This window comes from Chelonoidis abingdonii, chromosome 1, assembly GCF_003597395.2.
Source record: "Chelonoidis abingdonii isolate Lonesome George chromosome 1, CheloAbing_2.0, whole genome shotgun sequence".
NCBI lineage: Eukaryota > Metazoa > Chordata > Testudines > Testudinidae > Chelonoidis > Chelonoidis abingdonii.
The window spans coordinates 100502777-100520667 of record NC_133769.1 but is presented as its reverse complement, the minus strand read 5'-3'; the positions used below and the strand labels follow the sequence as shown (position 1 = coordinate 100520667).

Genomic DNA, 17891 nt, shown 5'->3' with positions numbered 1-17891 from the left:
TGTATGCTCCATGTCTTGTTCTGTGGAATCCAATCCCACAAAACCAATATGATAAATTTCACCTCACATGCTTCTGTGCTGAGGACAGCAGCACTAACATGGGCTACTTGTTGCCTGCATAGGGCATTTATTCCTCAGGTGATCAGTGGAATTCCAGCGATAGCACCTTTTGGGCTTGTCTGTGTTCATAGGAGGTTTGTGATGGGGATTGGAGGAATGGTTTTGGGAAGGTGAATACCCTGCCTCCCAGCCACCCTTCTTTCTCCCAGTGGTAAAACAGGAACCTCCCTTCCCCCTGGTTTAAACCCCTCTTTCTGTTGTTTACTTTCAGTAGATGCCTGGGTCTACCCAAAGGCATCAGTTACAGGAGTCATCTCCTCCACAGAGAGCACATTTCTATTCCATGAACACTGTTTTACATCATCTTTACATATACTTAGGGAATGTTATTGGCCAATGAGATCTGTCATTTGCTCAAGGTTTTCAATCCCTTTCCCCCTCACCCATTTTCTTATCAGGTCATTCATCCTGTTTACATATTCACCATTATTCGTACTAGCACCCCTCTTAAGAGTTCTAAATTTTACCCAATATGGTTCAGGGGTGATTTGAAACTTTTGCAAACCAGTATTTTTAAATGCACAGTAATCTAAAGCATCCTCAATTGGCATTTCATTGAATATATTTAGAGCATTACCAATTAACTTTGCAATCAGGGTGAGGACTTTCTTGTCAGCAGGAATTTCATGAACTGCACACAGCCTCTCAAAAGTAGCAAAATATTCTGTGATATCATCTGTTTCCTTGTATGGGACATAACTGGTCCCAGTTGTGGATTCATGGAGTGGTGGGACTAGTTTGGCTTGGTGATTTCTGGTTCTGCTTTTCTAGCAAGTCCAGTTGGTGTTTTCACTCTCTCTTTGCTCAGCTTCTTTGGCTTTCTTGTCTAGGGCCCACTGATGTGCTGCCTCCCCTCTAGCAGCCTCTTTCTCTTTCATCTCCAGTTCTTTCATTCTTAGCTGACGCTCATAGTCTCTCTCTTTTTCCGCTTTCTGTAATAGATATCAGAGGGTAGCCGTGTTAGTCTGTATCCACAAAAACAACAAGGAGTCCAGTGGCACCTTAAAGACTAACAGATTATTTGGGCATAAGCTTTCATGGGTAAAAAACCCACTTCTTCAGATGCATGGAGTGAAAATTACAGATACAGGCATAAATATATCTTGGCACATGAAGAGAAGGGAGTTACCTTACAAGTGGAGAACCAGTGTTGACCAGGCCAATTCAGTCAGGGTGGATGTGGTCCACTCCCAAAAATTGATGAGGAGGTGTCAATACCAAGAGAGGGAAAATTGCTTTTGTAGTGAGCCCACCACTCTCAGTCCCTATTCAAGCCCAAATTGATGGTGTTAAGTTTGCAAATGAATTGGTCACTGGCAAAGCATTGTGAGAGACAGCCCAGGCTGGAGTATTAAGGGGGCACAGCAGTCCCACAGTTCTACATTGTACCCCGGGGATCCCATCACATGATGGCCCTGGGTTGCTAGATCCTCATGCATTTACGGTAAGAGTAGCTTGTATTCAGCTACACAACAGATTTGTTATACAGTAACAGAAGGCTCTAAGGCCTAATAAATTAAGATAAATGCAAAGGTTTATTGTGCATTCAAAATGATTTCAAGAAAGTACACACTGCTTCAGGGAAATGTAATGGAAATAAACCCAGAGGAGTTATTACAAGGTCCTGTTTGATGTTTAATCACACTTCCTTTCTTTCTCCAGAGGAGTTTTTCATTATAACCACAGTCCTCTTTCTGCTTCAATCCTTTCTCCTGCCCCTTTTAGCCTATATAAAATCTCCACCGCTATTTGTCTGTGAGGCAGCTTTAGGGAGAGAAGGCTGATCAGATGGTTGGTTTCTGAATGGGTTTTATGATGAATCTTTGCTCCCGAGCCCTAGCACCTTAGAAAGGGGAGGTGGCTCGTGAACACAACTATTATTATGCTTAATGACATTAATGTGATTGAATAGAAACTATTTATTTTCAACAGTGCAACAGGCGAGCGTGCGTCCCTAAAGCTCTGTGCTGACGATTTGCACTCAAGGCTCTGAAAGTTTTGCATTCATGGCTCCTTGTCAGTGTAGCCTTTTATCTATGCCATATAAGTCTATGGTTTTGCTAACGCAAGGATGTGTGCCATCCTTCCAGGTTCTGTCTATGTTCTCTTAGGGCTCCCATCACGGCAGTTCGTGAGCACCTCACAGCGCCCCTGGGAGGTAGGTAACTATTAGAAGGTGAGTGTTGCAGGCCACCGGGAGGAAGAAATCAAGAAAGCAGCACTGAGACAACGCAAAGATCAAATTGCTGAGTGGCCTGAAGACAAGTGCCATGTAGGCTAGACACATCCTGCACATCAGAGCCCAAAGGGCTATGCCAGGCAAAGAAATATGGTGACATGAAGTGCCCCTCATTTGTCTTCAGTGCCTGCCACTTGGCAGCACCTACTGTCTTAGTAGCTCTGCTGAGCTGCTGGAGGAGCTGCCTCATGGCAGACTTTTCCCGTGAAAGTTCTCTGCCAATGTAAATGGGTGTCAGGGGAGCCAGCGGAGCCACGGCAGGGAGGCTAGGCCCTCAAACCCTATTGCTTGCAGCTGCACATGACATGTTGCAGGCACGATGACCACTGGAGGTTAGCCCTGAGTGAACCTCTTTGTGGGGCCTTTGCGTATGTGTCAGCTCTGTGGTGAGCACAGTGTGGCTCCCCGCAGGAGGAGAAGGCAGAAAGGGTGGGATTTATTTTTATCCACATGTGTTCACCGAGAAGCCTTCAAGCTCTGCTTAAGTGAGGGAGTGACACAGAGCCACATGCACGTAACATTTCAGGGGTATTATGCTAAAAACTGCCTAGGTGCTCCACTCACTAGACCCACATCAGGGGAGCACCATGGGGGAGACCTGAGGGAGATGCAATTGGACCTTCAGGGCAAGGGGAGGCTGGGATGTTGCGTAATCCATTCTCTGCTAGCTCCTAGGAGGCGGTGGGGAGGAAGGCGTCTTTTGCAGTGCCAGCATCCTATGAAGTGCTGGCTACTCAGGTGAGACAGTTGGTAAGTGACAGAGCACTGAAGTTGTTAACGTCTTGTTCTCCCTCTACTCATAGCTCGTTAGCAGACTGAGCAATTCTGGAGCCTGTGGCACCCCCACCAACCTGTCTGTGGAGCTGACCACAACCAGAGTGATGTAGCCGGAGTGATGCAGCATGCCACTGAGAGCAGGCCATGGAGAAGTCCTCTGGGATCCCCTATTGTGCGTGTGCGCACATGCACACCCACACACACACCCCACCCTGTGACTGGTGAGGGAATGTCAAAGAAGTTCAAAGTTTTGGCTCAGCTTGAATGCTTTGCTTGGAAACAGGTCACGGACAGAATGAACTCTGGGGGTTGTTCACCCTTTATATGTGGTCTCTCCATCTCAGGATTGGGATTCCCTGGGCAGGAGGTGTGTGCACACACTGCTGCAGTCCTGCAGCACTAAGCCTGGTATACAGATTAATCATGCGTTTCAGTCGCAAGGGCAACCAGGCCAGTACCTTTCACCAGCACTGATCTCCACCCTAGGAGACGGGACCATGCAAAATCAACGCACCCCCACTGAATGGGGACCAGGGCAAAGTTCTCTGAGAATTGTTTTTGTCCTTTTGCCATTGGAAGTGATGCTGGCAGCCTAGTGAAAAATCCCTCTACCCTGAGCCCCTTTCCCCTGCTGTAAGCCATAGGAGGGGGAGGAAGAGCGTGGGCGGTGGAAGGAGTTGTGGTTGCCAGATGTGTGAATTGCTGCTGAGCAGAACAAATGCAATGCAGCCACTTTAACCAAAGACAAGCAGCTCAGGTGACGGAGCTAGGACACTGACCCTTTCCTGTTGCTTTTCTCAATCCTCAGCTGACCCTCTGATTGCTTCCCCTCCACTTCACACGCAAGGGCCTCCTTTGAGGGTCTTTGAAAGGACAGAGCTAGCTGACACTGGAATGAAACATAAAGCAAGGGGAAAGTGGGCCCACCAGAATGCTGGCTAACCAGAGTGCATTCACCCTACCCCAAGAGCTGCCATGTACTTGTTTTTAACCCTGCAGGAGAAACGAATCATGTTGTGACACAACAGAATCGCATACCAGCACTCAGGACATTGTCATCACTTAGTGCATAATAATACTGACACTGCCTCACAGTAGGGAGAGGCTGGATTAAAGCATAAGCACCTCAGGACAATGCCTGCGGGCCAGTTCCTGGAGTCACATGACAGCAGAAGACTCTCAGCTTTAATTTTTTTTTTAAAAAAGGGTTCTAGCTCTCATGGCTGCAAATAAAAGCTTGAAAATGTGTAACCAAAGCAGCACTGTCTGCCTGAATCTGCAGAGAGCCTGAAACAGTAGCTCCAAGATGCCCCTTGGACCTCAATGGCTGTTAACTCCAAGACCCACTGCTCAGGGGGCAGGGCCAAGGACTCTGTGGGAGGAGCAGAAAGAATGCTGCAAAACCAGCCCAGCCAACCCAACTAAACTTACACCCCATTGCTGGGTAAGTGTGGGGTAGGCAGTCTGCTACTACCCTGCCTCACAGCCACCACTGCTTTATGTAGGGGGTGGGGGCCACTGTCATGATTTGCCTGAGGATGTGTATTACTTTAACACAGCCTGTAGAGGCCCAATGTAGGTGTCACAATAACCAATATATGTGCAGGACTTTTTAAATGACCTACGAGCTGGGCTTGACAGACAGATGACAGGCCCCTGAAAATAGTGATTGACCTGCATGTGCATGCACACATACACACACACACAGGCGTGCAAACACATTTCTTTTGTGGCAGCTTTTATATCCAGAAACCCTGGAGATTAGATCACATCTAGGCCTATGTCAGCTGAACGCAGGTCTCCTAGAGAGCTGTCCATGTCAGAGTCACTTCACTATGTTTATGGAAACAGGCCAGAGTTAAAGTAGGGGCTGTAGGCAAGCTCCCTTACTGAAAGCAGAGGGAGGGCTCCTTAGCTGAGATAAGCAGCACTGCCCCCCAAACTTCCCCATCCCCCTCAGACACAGCCTGATCATAAACCCAGTGAGGTCAGTGGAAAGATTCCCCGTGGCTTCAACAGATCAGGCCCCCAGTGTGGTGAGAGCCCCTCATCTTAGTTCAATCTACTTTAACCACTGCCAAAAGGAGTGAAAAGGGCTCTCAGTCTGCAGTGACTCCCTGACAGTTTGTGAGGCAAGTGTCTCAAAGGCACAAGACCAGCCCGTGGGCTGCGAACATGTCACAAGCCTGAGTGCATGTCCTCTGCCCCGCCGCTCAAACCTGTGCAAAGGGGAGATCAAAGTGACCTGGGGAGTCGTTCACACAGCATTCCTACAGAGGCAGCTGGGCACCCCAGCCCCCCAACAGCCTCCTCCTGAGCTCATCTCAAGAGCAAGACTGTGCTTGAAAAGGGCAATTGTTTCCGTTGGTAACAGGCGAGATGTGTCCACCTGGGGATGTGTGACTGCAGACTGAGGCGCTGAGCTAGACCCTGCTGGAGAGTCTGCCCTTCATTACCTGGCTGTGCTCCAGCCCCCAGCATGGTGCTGCTGTCCTATAGGTGCGCTCCACCTCCATGGAGAGAAGGGTCATGCTGCTGTCTCTGTATAACCTGCCACATCCACCTCCAAACAGCCCAGCCTGGTGCCAGGAGGAGGCACACTGCTGCTGGAGGGTCTGGCCTTCTCCCTGCACTTAGCATGGAAAAGAGGGGGAGGCAATTAAGTCATCATGGGCACCAAGTGGAAATGTGCTGGGCAGGACGCTGGGGCTGCTCAGATGGCTTTTATACCAGCTTTCAGTGCTGCTGGCCAGAGCATTCTTCCCTGCTGTCCGGCGCTATAAACCTTGCTTGGGCTCTAGCATCTAACAGGGGCGGGGGAAGAGCAGGCTGGGTTGGAGGGAAAACCAGCCACATCACAGCACAGCTGGCTCCCAAGCGGAATATGCTGGGCAAAGCTCCCCAGCCTCAGCAGAGCTGAGCAGCAGCAGATTCCATGGCTGCCGCGGGCCTGTCAGAGGAGCCCATTGACTGCTCTGATGCACATACCAGTGTTCCCCTCGGGGCTGACCTCTGTGCCCAGCTAAACAAGGGCCTGGCTGACAGTTCTTCGGAGCTTGCAACAACTGGCTTCTGGGCGGTGTTGGGGGCTCCTCTTCTCCCCACTTCCCTCCCGCTGCATGTGTGGCAGAGCTGTTGGAGGTGGTCCCCTTCTGGGACTCTCTCTTTGGTGCTGGGCTCTCCCCCCCCCCTTGATTTTTTTACCATCTGTTTTTTCTTTTCTTTTTTTTTCTGTGGCGGTGGGAAGGGGGAGTAACACGTGGCAAGGAGCTACTGCAAGGATCTCCAGCTGGGTTGGGGATGCAACCACCATTCTCTCCTCCAGAAAGCAGGGTAGCCTGTCCTCATGCCTCTGCTCTCCCTCTTCCCCCTCTTTACCTGTTACATCACAAACGGGCAGGAAGCAGCAGGAAGCCAATTGAAGGGCCCATCCTTAAGCAGGCACCTTTGCACACTAAAGAGTAACAAAACCCACTAGTTATATAGGGCTTTTCAGTCACCACTCTCAAAGTGCTTGACAAAGGAGACCAGTATCCTTCTCTTACAGATAGGGAAACCGAGGCACGCTCTGACAGAGTGACTTGCACAAGCACCCAGTAAATCAGCAGCAGAGTCAAGAACAGAAACCGCATCTCTTGAATCCCAGATGAGTGCTTTAACCACTAGGCTACACTGGCACTCTTACACTATATTATTCGTGTGATCCCCCAAAACAGGGTGAGCCAGATCCTCAGCTCCTGTAAACCAGCACAGCTCCCTTGAAGTCAATGCTGATTACACTAGCTCTGAGTTTGGCCCAGAAACACTGAGGTGAGTCAGTGGCTGGTGCAGCAGCCTTGTCAGTGGGTCAGACAAGCTGTCTGAGCCCTGATGCTCTAACAGGCACTAATGAAATCCTATGGTTATGCAGCCAGCAGGGCTGTGAGACCCCTTTAAGGCCTGGTGTCACTCATTCACCTTGTATATGTGCAATCACAAGGTAAAATGCCATGGCCCACCTGAGATTAGCACACATCACACTGGCTAGTAACTGGCTGGCTCACAGGCCATCCCTCACTGGTGTGTTGGGGCACCTTCCATCTCAGTCAGTCAGGATGGCCCGTCGCACAGTGCCAGGCAGCCGAGCTAGCTAGGCCATTAATGCAGCTTTCACTGCGTGGAATGGGGTGGGGTGATCAGCAAGGGAGCAAAAGAAAGGGCATTATTTGCTCAAGTCACACAAAGGCTCCTCAACAGTCAGAGTATCTCAGCCCCACACCCCACCCTCCTGAATGGCTCCTGCAGGGGCTGCACAGACATGGGCAATTCTAGCAGCATCTCCACTGAATGGCACTGGAACGGGAGCATGCTCTGTGCTTCCTGAGGATCTTTCTGTTTGTTTCATTATACTAGGGGTGGGGTAGGAGAGAAAAGCCACAGTGGCTCGGGCAGGACCCAGAGGAGAACCAGATGTGCCAGGGTCCAGCCTGGACTCTGGAACTGGCACTAGGACCATGGCGGACCTGGGGGAGAGGGAGGAGGAATGTAATTATATCTGCCCCATCCCGTCCCAAACAAGTTACAAACCAATCAGAGCCTCCTGGCACACAGGAGGCAGCTGAGACAAGTGTCTTATATAAGACCCAAAACTGAGCCGTCCCCAGGCAGAGGCCCTCTTACTCCTGTCTCACACCCACAGCCATCACTCACTTCAGTGACAGTTGAGGATGCACAGCCTCCATTCAGCAGCAAGCCCCAAACACGCTGAAATAAATCCCATGCATTTACCTGTTCCTCAGATTTTCACCCCACCTCTAAAACCTTCCACCCAGCCCCACTGTTTGGCCTCCAAACCTGCACCAACTTCCCAGCTGATCCCCAAGCCTCCACCCATGCCCACCAATTGGCTCTCTACCCCACCTATCCTCCCAACCTGAGCCTCCACTTTCCCCTACAGATCTCCCCAGCCTGAGCCATCTCCTCAATCTGGCTCTCAAACTCCCCTCTCGCCCCCTCCCCAGTAACATTACTGACTTTCATAAACGTTCATTCAATTACTTCATTTCCCTCCGCTATGGTTCAGACGTCACATCTTCCTGGAAATACCAGAGGGAAACCCCGTTCTTCCGGTGTAGAGCAGCCAACCAGGACCAAGATCGGCAACAGAACAAGAAAAAACATCTGTTCTCTTACAAGCGACTTCCAGCCCCCTCCCTATGTTCAGCTAAAGAACCTCGAAGAATTTGTACTTCTCCCTTCACTAGCAGTTTATTTTCCAGTAACTCCTGCACTGTTTTGGAGCTTTGGTAGCTGAGAACATTTTCTATAAAGGATCAGAAATGTCCTACTAATGACAAATCTCACATAGCGCCTTTCATCCATAGATCTCAAAGCCCTTTACAAAGGAGGTTGAGCATCATTATCTCCATCTGACAGATGGGGAAACAGAGGCACTGAGAGTAACTCGCCCAAGATCACTCAGTAGGTGGGTGACTCCACCAGGAATAGAAGCCAAGTCTTCTGGCCTCCTAGACCAGTGGGGCCCCTGTCTTAAACCGACTGGAGACAGAAAGAAAAGACCGTATAGGAGAAATCATCTCAAAGTGCAAAAAAAAAGATTTAATAAAACTGAAAAACATATATACAAAAGTTCTTGGTAGTTTTCTGTAATGTAAAGCACCATTAATTCCACAGTACTTTGTGTCTCTGCTACCCTGACACTCCTCCCAGTAAGCACCAATGACTCTCTTGAAACCTGATTTAGCACCAAGGGGCTGCCATCTTATTTAGCACCAAGGGGCTGAAGCTGGCCCATGAAACACACATTCTCCCTACTCCCCAATATGTTTTAAGCACCGACCAGCTGCCCTTTTGCAGTGTTTGAGCCCCCAAGCTGGCCCTTTAGAAGTAAACAGTGACATTGGACAGGGAGGGAGTTCAGAGCTCAGGTCTGGAAGTTATTCAGCGTTAGAGATTCCTGCTCCTCTCTGGGGAGACACAGGGACACCACATACTGTAAATACACAACAGCTGAGTTGGCAGTCTGTGGCTTCTAAAGAGAGAGGGAGAGGAATTCAATTGCTAGTTCCTTTGCTCCTAAACCTCACCCCTAGCATGCGACTCCCTCACGACTCCCCCAAGCCCACACTCCACTGGGCCGGGAGAGGGGAATTCCAGTCTCCATGTTCCTCACACCCTGGCATTCCATCAGACGCATGAGGCCCCTGATAGGACCAACCTTCCTTGGAGGGATCCTGCTTTTCATACCAGCTGTGCTAACGCAAGCTGTTATGAGGGTCAGGTGGGGAAGAGCCTGGGACTCGATCCTTTCCCCTCAGCTCCTCATCCTGAGTAAATGAGGGGCAGCAATATGAACAAGAGAAACTGGCCTACAGTGTTCTCGAGTTCACCTCTCCTTTCTTTCCCTCTGATGTCTTTCTGGTGTGAGTTTAGTCCTGTCGAAAACAGACCCAGTGACAGCCTGGCATCTCATCTTTACTGTGTCCTCAAGACACGTAGGCAGGGGTTTGCAAAAGCACTCAGAGCTGATTCAGTCGCCAGTGAAGCCAGTGGCAAAGCTTCCTTTGATGACACTGGAAGCAGAGCTAGGTCAGCAGAGCTAGGTCAGGGCTGCTTGGCAGCACAAGTTTTGCCAAGCAGCCCTGCCAATATGTCTCACCTCTGACTGGGAGGGGTGGGAGTGTATTTCAGTCTCCGTGGCTTCTCCACTGAGATCACCAGCACAGGAGACAGTCAGCGTGTGGGGACGTTTTAGTGATGTGGACATCTGTTCACTGGGAGCAGGACTGAGAGGCCCAGTTCACCTTGTAGAGGTTATGAAGCAACCACTGGCTATCCTTCTTCCGTTGGAGTACCAGGGAGGAACTGGACAGAAGCTGACCCTGTGCGTTAGTACTAAAAGGTGTCACCTACCACCATACGCAGCCAGTTCCTCCCTATTGTTTTCAAAGGGATTGGAGGTGGGATTTTAAAGGAATGATTGTCTCCTAGCAGAGCTGTTCCAGCCACACCCATGGGACTGTGACAGTGGAATCCAGTGCCTGATTATTGGGCCTGATTCTCTTCTCACATCAGCATGCAGTAGGGGGAACTCTGCTGAAGTTGATAGTTACACTGGTGTAAATCTGGTGGGGTAGGAGAGCAGAATCAGGTCTGTTTCAGCCTCCAGAAAAGGAACAGTCCAAAGCTGGGATGGCTTTGAACCTAACATGGAAGTTGAGACCAGAGAGCATCCTATGGGAGGCTTGGAGGGGAGCTTTGCCGATGGGCAAAGGGTCTCACTCTCTTTCAATACTTAGGGCTAGATCCACAGCAGGTGTACCTGGGTGTAACTCTGTTCACTTCAGTGGAACGACACCGATTTACACCAGCGGAGGATCCAGCTGTCTACATCCCAGATGAATGTCGGTCTATACAGCCAGGGACTGTACCATCATTCCCTAGCTTTGTATTGTTATCTATGTCCCTGCCGCTGAGCTAGGCCGTGGGAAGGCTCACAAGGCCTAGCAAGACCAGGGGTGACCTGAGGCATCCCCTATCCAAGGTGAATGGGGCTTACCTGGAAGTCAATGACACACTTTGAATGAGGCTGGCCCTGATTTGGATAGCTGGTGTTTTCTTTCAGATTCCCTGGTGCCCTCCCATCCCATGACCCTCCCAGGGAGCCCCCAGTCCATTTCCTCCTTTGTGGTTTGCAGTGATTGCGGGCAGTGAAAAGAGAAAGAGAGAGAGAGAGAAGGAGAGAGAGGGAGGAGGGCCGTCATTCCAGGCTGGGCTTGATCAAGTAGCCGCTGAAGGTGATGTAGATGTCCACATCATCACTGTAGATGGCGTTCTCCCGCTCCCGCTTGTAGAGGCGCACCCAGACCTCATCATTCTCCCGCAGCTCTAGCATGAGGCTCTGGCTCTGCATGATACTGCGGTCGCTTGGCTGGGCGTATAGGATGACCTGCTCCCGGTCGTTGTGCATGACGTGCATGTAGGTCTCCTTGAAGTTCCAGGTGTGGACGTTCAGGCTGAAGTAGTACAGGCCGGCTGTGTAGCAGTAGAACTTGCCCTTGAACATGTCAAAGTGGCCATAGAGGTTGACAAAGACGGTGTCGAAGATCAGGGCCTGGTAGCCCTCGCTGCTGTGCAGTGCCTTCTTGCGGCCCACGGAGAAAGCGGCATACTGGTGCTTGCATGGATCCCCCGGGGCACCCATCTGCCCCTTGCTGCCTTTCTGACCCTGGGGGCCCCGCTCGCCTGGTGGCCCCTCTTTGCCCCATTTCCCTGGAGTCCCAGGTTCCCCCCGATCTCCTTTGTCTCCTAGGAAACAAAGCAGAGGGATGCGCTCCATAAGATACCCAAAGTGAGATGTGAAAGCTGCCAAGCACTGGGCTGTCTTGAGGAGGCCAGGGTTGTGACCAGAAACTAGAGCTGTCTACAGAGGATCTGATTCTTCCCTGTGCAGGCACCAGCACAGCTAGTCTGAGCTTTCCCTGTTCAGGGGTTGTGGGGGTGAGTGCAGCCCTAACTTGCTACCCTGTTTCATGGGCCTCTTTGGGGCTTTGCAGGAACACAAACTTCCTTGAGCACCGGTTCCCCTGGCCACCCCTCCCTGCTCTGGCCCCAGAATGCCCCCCAGTGCTGGGAGCTGTTGTGGAGGTGGTTCTGAGCACCCCTATGCCTAGCTAGCACAAAGGGGCTGCAGAGCAATGATGAACTGGGCCCAAAGAGCAGAATCTCCCATTCAGTGCCAGGACTCACCATGCATGCACATCCTATGCATTAAGCCTCAAATGGGGACCCTTGAGGAAGTAGCTGATCTGCACCGGAGAGCCACCCCCATGCCACCCTGAGCTAAGCCAGCAGGAGCTGCCTGGAGCAGGTCTTGGCTGGGAGTCACTCTTTGCAAATATGAGTGTGGGGGAGTTCATGCAAGCATCCTCCTAGCTGCTTGGGGAGAAAAGCAAATGTTAGGGCTCATGTCATTCCCCTCCTCCCTCTCCCAGATGACATGAGGTTCAGGGAGATGGCCTCCCATTAGCCTTCCCTGCGCAGGACATTAGTGGTGGCACTGTGCCTTTGTTAACAGCACACCCTCTCCTTCTTCCTGGCTGGGCAAGGACCTGCTGCTCCCTCCCTCTGCACTACAGGGCAGCTTGATCCTGAAGCAGGTTCAGATTGGCAAGAGGCAACTGCTGATGCTTCTCCCCCGGTGGCAATAAACAGGAGCCAGTGGAAAGCAGGCGAAGAGGTGGCTCCCCTGAATTCAGAGGCTACAGCAGGAAGACTGCTGGGTTCAGGGGAAAACTGGCATTCTACAGGCTGATTCCACCTCTCTGGCTACATAGGCATAAGTCTACATGTACCAGCATGGGCACTTACCCTTCATAATGACAAACAACTAGACGTCCATCAGTCTGGACATCAGGCACTGGATATGCTGGGGCATGCCTTTCAGTCTGGCAACTGGGTGTTTGATGGATATAACTGATGCACTGTTGCCCGTCAGTATGGTGACACTGACGTCACTGGTAGTCTGTGGGCACCCGGTATGCCAGCACAGAACCTTATCTTTCACTATAGCGATGCTGGTTCCCAAGACCTTGGGTCCCAGGCACACTGGCTTGGCACTTACCCTTTAGTATGGTGATGTTGATGTATGGACGCACTTCTGGCATTGGGTACAGTGACGCATGGGGTCTGGCAGGGCCGGGGGTGACCTCTGAGGAGCCATGGGAATCCAGCGGGTCGCAGCAGCGTCTGCAGCCATTTGGGAGGGTTGTTGCTTCTTTGGGGTCAGGCTCGTCAGTAGGTGCCCCAAATACAAACAGAGGGAGCACAAGAAAGGCCACGCGAGCTCGTAGCTGAATCATTACCATAGTGACCTGGAAGACACGAGCCAGTAAGAGAGAGAGACAGAAGAAGAGGATGACTGAGCCAGGGCAGAGGCCAACATGAAAGGACAGGGCACTGCACCTCCATTCTCTGTGGCTAAAGCCAGTTCATTCATCACGGGAGCAGAGAGGGAAGGAAGGAGACAGAAAGACAGAGTTAGTCACTGTTCTGTAGAGAGCTGCTACTTTGGAGTCTAATACATGCCTGTCCCTGGAGGGCTAAGGCTGCAGTCCAAGCCGCAGTGGTGTCACTTCTAGGGCGTGCCTAACTCCCTGGAGCCTGGGGTCCTGCCACTAAGAGGAGGCCTGTCCTCCAGAACCTAGAGCACCAGCGCCCATAGTGTAACCACTGGAACCCAGGGCACCAGCGCCCGGGGATTCAATCTTCAGGCTGCAATAAAAAGAGAAGAGGCAAATCCAAGAGCCCCTGGTGATGAAAACAAACTCAGGTCTCAGAGGTTAGCTCTGCGATAAGGGTCGTGACCTTACAGCACTAAAAACATCCTGCTTGGGCCATTTTCTCATCTCCTACCGCTGGCAAAGCTGAAACCATACCTACTTCTGAGCCGATGCCCTGACATATCTGAGGGGTCAGGGAGGGGGGAAAGCACATTGCCAGGGTATTCTTGAGCTGTCTGCTGCTATCAGGAAAGACAGGAGATCTGGTAGGGGAATGATAAATTTGTTAGCTCATGAGAGCATCAAATCAGTTTCTAACATTGGGGGAGGGTCATAGACAAATGTCTTGCGGCTCACTCAGCAATGGGTATTTTCTTTAATTGGAGTCTTGCTCTAAATCCCATTAGAGAGCATCTAGCCATCTCGCACCCCCGTGGGTACTGTTCCATCACGGCCAAGGTCACAAGGTGCGGCCAAGTGACCCGCTCACCGGACTAGAAACCACATGCTGCTGAGTCCTCTGCCACTGACTGAGTCTGTGACCTTGGCCAAGTCACTCCCTCCTCTCTGCAGCTCACCCCCACCCCATAGGGGATTAGTAATATTTACATACTGGGGGGATGGGGGGGGGATGAGGCTTAGTTAGCAGTGGCCAACTTCTGCTCTCAAGGGCATGAAGCCTGGGGCAGGCATCGGAGAGCCACATCTGGCCCTGCGGTGCTCCCACAGGAGGGGCAGCAAGGGGCTGCGGAGCCGGGCCAGGCACGTGTGGTTGCTCAGCTCTGCCTGGTCCAGCCTACAGCCGGGCTGGAGGGTGCAAAGGGCCCCAGCGAGGCGGGCGAGCCGCTCTTGCGATCAAACCCCGCAGCCTTCGCCCCTCCGCCCCCGGCTCACCCTGCAGAAGAGGCGACAGGCCGCCGCCGGAAGGGTCTCGTGCGCTGCGAGCCGCTCACTCCCCGCTGCTGGCCGGGCAGCCTCTGCTCGCGCCGCCCGCCCCGAGTCCCATGGCGCGGGGAGCTCGCTGCTGGCAAAGGCACCGCAAACCGCTGGCTTCGGCGCAGAGCCCGGCTGCGCCTCCCTCCCCGCCCCCGGCGCGCCCCCTTCTCCCCGCGCGCTCGGCTCTGCACCGCGCCGCCGCCTTTAACCCTTGCCTGGGGCTGGGGAAGGCTGGAAAGCGAGGAGCCCCCCAGGCCCCGTGGCAGCAGCTGCTTGCCCGGGGAGAGCTCGGGATTGACACACACCGGGCGTGTCCCCGTCCAGCACTTGCCCCTCTGGCGGGACAGGCTCTGCAGGCCTGACCTGTCCCTGCCTGCCACCTCTGCTCTGCTGCGGCACAGCGTCCCCTGCATTAGCCCCCCCTGCTGCCGCTGGGGCACAGCTGTTGCTCGCCCCCCAAGCCCAATCTCTACTGGGTGGCTAGGGCAGGCTTGCCCCTGTGTTCCCACCTCTGCTCCATTCCTTACAGCGCCTCCTGCTGGCTGGGCTGGGATCTGTCTCTTCCCTGGTTTGGTTCCCTCTCTGAAAGGGGCACAGACCGGTCCCCTCTCTGGCGCGGGTCACGTCCTCTGCCTGAAATCTTGCCCAGAAAGGGCGTCTCCAGCTGAAAATGCTCTGGAACGTGACCTCGCTGGGGAAAGGCCACGCCACCCACTCATCTCTCAGGCCAGATGTGTACGTGGCTCTTTGTAGCCAGCCCTGGGCTAGCTCATCATGCCATCTGTGATAGGCCTTGCGTGACGGGCCTGGGGCCAAGATGCTGCACTGTTGCAGGGTACCCTCTGCCCTCAATTCCCCATGCAGCTAAGCCAGAGGCCTTCCAGGTGCCTTTTCTAGCCAAACCTGGCTCGGGCCTGGGCAGCCGGGGAGAGCAAAGTGATTTCCACCCGCCACTCCGTGAGCATAAGTGCCGACTCAGCAGGTTTGCTCCACTCCTGTAATTCCAGAGGAAAGCTGGAGAATGTTTAACAGGCCATGGGAGACTGAGGAAAGGAAACATTTTTCCGATTGTTTAGTTTGGGAGTCAGAGGCAGTTACAGCCAGCTTGCTTCCCGAGGAGTAGCTGGGGCTTGGCAGGAGCCCCAGCACCACTGGAGAAGCAAACAGAAAGTCTGGGAAAATATGTGCAGAGAGCATAGGGTGAAGGAGGGAGAGGAATGTTATTGACCTCCCTGCTCTACTGGAACCCCCACAAATGAATGCACATAGATGAATGCCCCTTTCATCCCAGCCAGCAGGGTGGATTCACCAGGGCAGAGGTGCTCTTCAGCAATTCACAACAGTACTCCTGACTTCTAATCGAGGTTCTGCCATTGACCTGCCTGGTCACTGTTCTGTGCCTCAGTTTCCCCAACATGTAAAATAGGGATGCTAGGCCCAATTCCCTGCTAATGGAGCTTTGACAGAGATTATGGCTCAAGGACCCTGAATTGCCTACCTCCCATGGCTAGTGGTTAGGCTTAATTAGGGTTGGGAGTATCCTGTGGGGTATGAAAGTGAAGCCACAGCACTGCATGAATATGAAGGTAGAGCCAATCGCTGAGTGATCTTGGCCTAGTTCCTCTAGAAGCTATTGAATATTTCCAGATAGGATATTTTCCAGCCCCTTGTGCAGCTCTGCACCTTATCTTTAGGCGACATTTTCCCTGGAGCAGTAGGAGAAGGTTGGCTTCCATCTTCTCTCCAGCCTTCTTGCTACACTCTTGTGAGCTAGCGGGGTAGGTGAAAACACAGTTTACTGAAGAGTTCATGGGCTATTTTATCATCTGATCAGAAGCACATGGGGACTCCACAGGGCTTTGCACACACGCACACACACATGCTTTCTCTCTGCCTTGAAGCCAACACAGGAAAGCTCTTGCCAGATTGGATTCCAGTACTCTCTGCTGAAGTGCAGCTGCTCCCCCCCTCGGACAAAACCTGGAGAGTGAAAGAAATGAGCTTCCCCAACATCCCCTTCATTATATTGTCCCTCCCCACCCATCAAATGCACATGACTCCTAACCTATCTACAGGGACTGACCCCCTGCCCTGTCTCCTCCCCCACCACCATCCCCTGCAAGTGGCCCCTAACCTATCTAGAAGGACTACTGACCCCTTCCTGGCCTAATCACAGGAGCGCCTCCAGCCCCCTGCAGTCCAAGCTCTCTGCTCCTTTCCCGTTTCTCTCTGTCTCTCACACACACATACACATTAATTTCCTTACATCTTCCAAGGCCACGGAGCAGGCTGGCTTTTTCCTCTAGACTGGAGGCATTATGCTTATCTAGACACAGGCAAACAGTCCCTTCTCACTTCTTCCCAGCTACTTATCCTTTTTATCATTAAGTACCTTTTCTATTGCCACCCCTTCCTACTTTCCAGGTGCTTTGCCGTGTGAGTGGAACACTGGGAACCCCTTACCTCTGATCCCCTTAAGAGAAGTCCTGCATTGAGCTACGTGTATCCTCAGCTGCTCCTTGTTAGCACTGCCAGAGGAGTGGGTGAGAGCAGGCCCAGCTGATTGAAACCAGCTGCTGGCCAAGGGCTCTTATTGTAATTACTGTCTTTTCCATCCTCCCTTGGAGAACGGTCTGGTCCTTTGTGAGTCCCTCCCCCACACTCTGGACTGTACCAGGCTGAGCAATCTCCCCCCTACCCCCACCCCCCCATCATTACTTGTTCAACTCAACAGCTGATTCCCCTTTTAGAGCAGGGCCTACTCTTTAGGAACAGAGCCAGCTCTGTCCTGGAAAGGAGTGAGTGCTTTCTAATAGCACAGAGAGTTGTTAGCCAGGATTTTCTGTTCTCTTTCCAACCCTGCTACTGACTCACTGTGTTACAGGCAAATCACTTAGGCTCTCCTGGTCATAGTGAAATGGGCCGATAGGCCAAGATATTGAAAAATGACCAGTCATTTTAGGTGCCTGAATACTTGGGTACCCAAAAGACACCATAAAGGGGCCTGATTGTCAGGAAGTGCTGAGCTCCTGCCCTCTGACAACCAAGCCCCTTTAAGGCAGCTCAGGTTGGGCCCCCAGAACCACTAGTAACATCTGATCATCTCTGCCCTAATTCCTACCTTGCAGGGGTGTTATGAGGTAAAATTACTTCATGTTTGTAGACCCTCAGAGGCCTGTGTTTTACATACCCAGTGCAGTGCCACCCACAGCTCTGCCGGAGGATGAATTAAGGCTAGATGGAGTCTGAACTGAGGGCTGGTCTACACTAGGGGTGGAAATCGATCTAAGATATGCAACTTCAGCTATGTGAATAGCGTAGCTGAAGTCGAAGTAGCTTAGATCAAGTTACCTACCGTCCTCATGGCGCGGGATCGACGGCCACGGCTCCCCCTGTCGACCCCGCTGCCGCCGTTCGCGTTGGTGGAGTTCCGGAGTTGACAGGAGCTCGTTCGGGGATCGATATATCGCATCTAGATAAGACGCAATATATCGATCTCTGAGAAATCGATTGCTACCTGCCGATATGGCGGGTAGTGA

General features: G+C 52.2%; 1 protein-coding gene across 3 annotated transcripts; it reads right to left on the bottom strand.

The window, feature by feature from the left end:
- Window positions 1-8713: 8713 nt before the first annotated feature.
- C1QTNF6 (C1q and TNF related 6) lies at window positions 8714-14887 on the bottom strand. 3 transcript variants are annotated; one of them, XM_032779183.2, is made up of 3 exons: window positions 14880-14887; window positions 12759-13008; window positions 8714-11443 (listed from the first exon to the last, which is right to left on the bottom strand). In XM_032779183.2, exons 2-3 carry the CDS (start codon window positions 13000-13002, stop codon window positions 10896-10898), a joined length of 792 nt encoding a protein of 263 aa, XP_032635074.1. In that variant the 5' UTR covers window positions 13003-13008; window positions 14880-14887; the 3' UTR covers window positions 8714-10895. The 3 variants fall into 3 exon arrangements, with proteins under 3 accessions (XP_032635074.1, XP_032635075.1, XP_032635073.1); XM_032779184.2 differs by lacking the exon at window positions 14880-14887 and adding an exon at window positions 14311-14652; XM_032779182.2 differs by lacking the exon at window positions 14880-14887 and adding an exon at window positions 13100-13985.
- Window positions 14888-17891: the final 3004 nt, after the last annotated feature.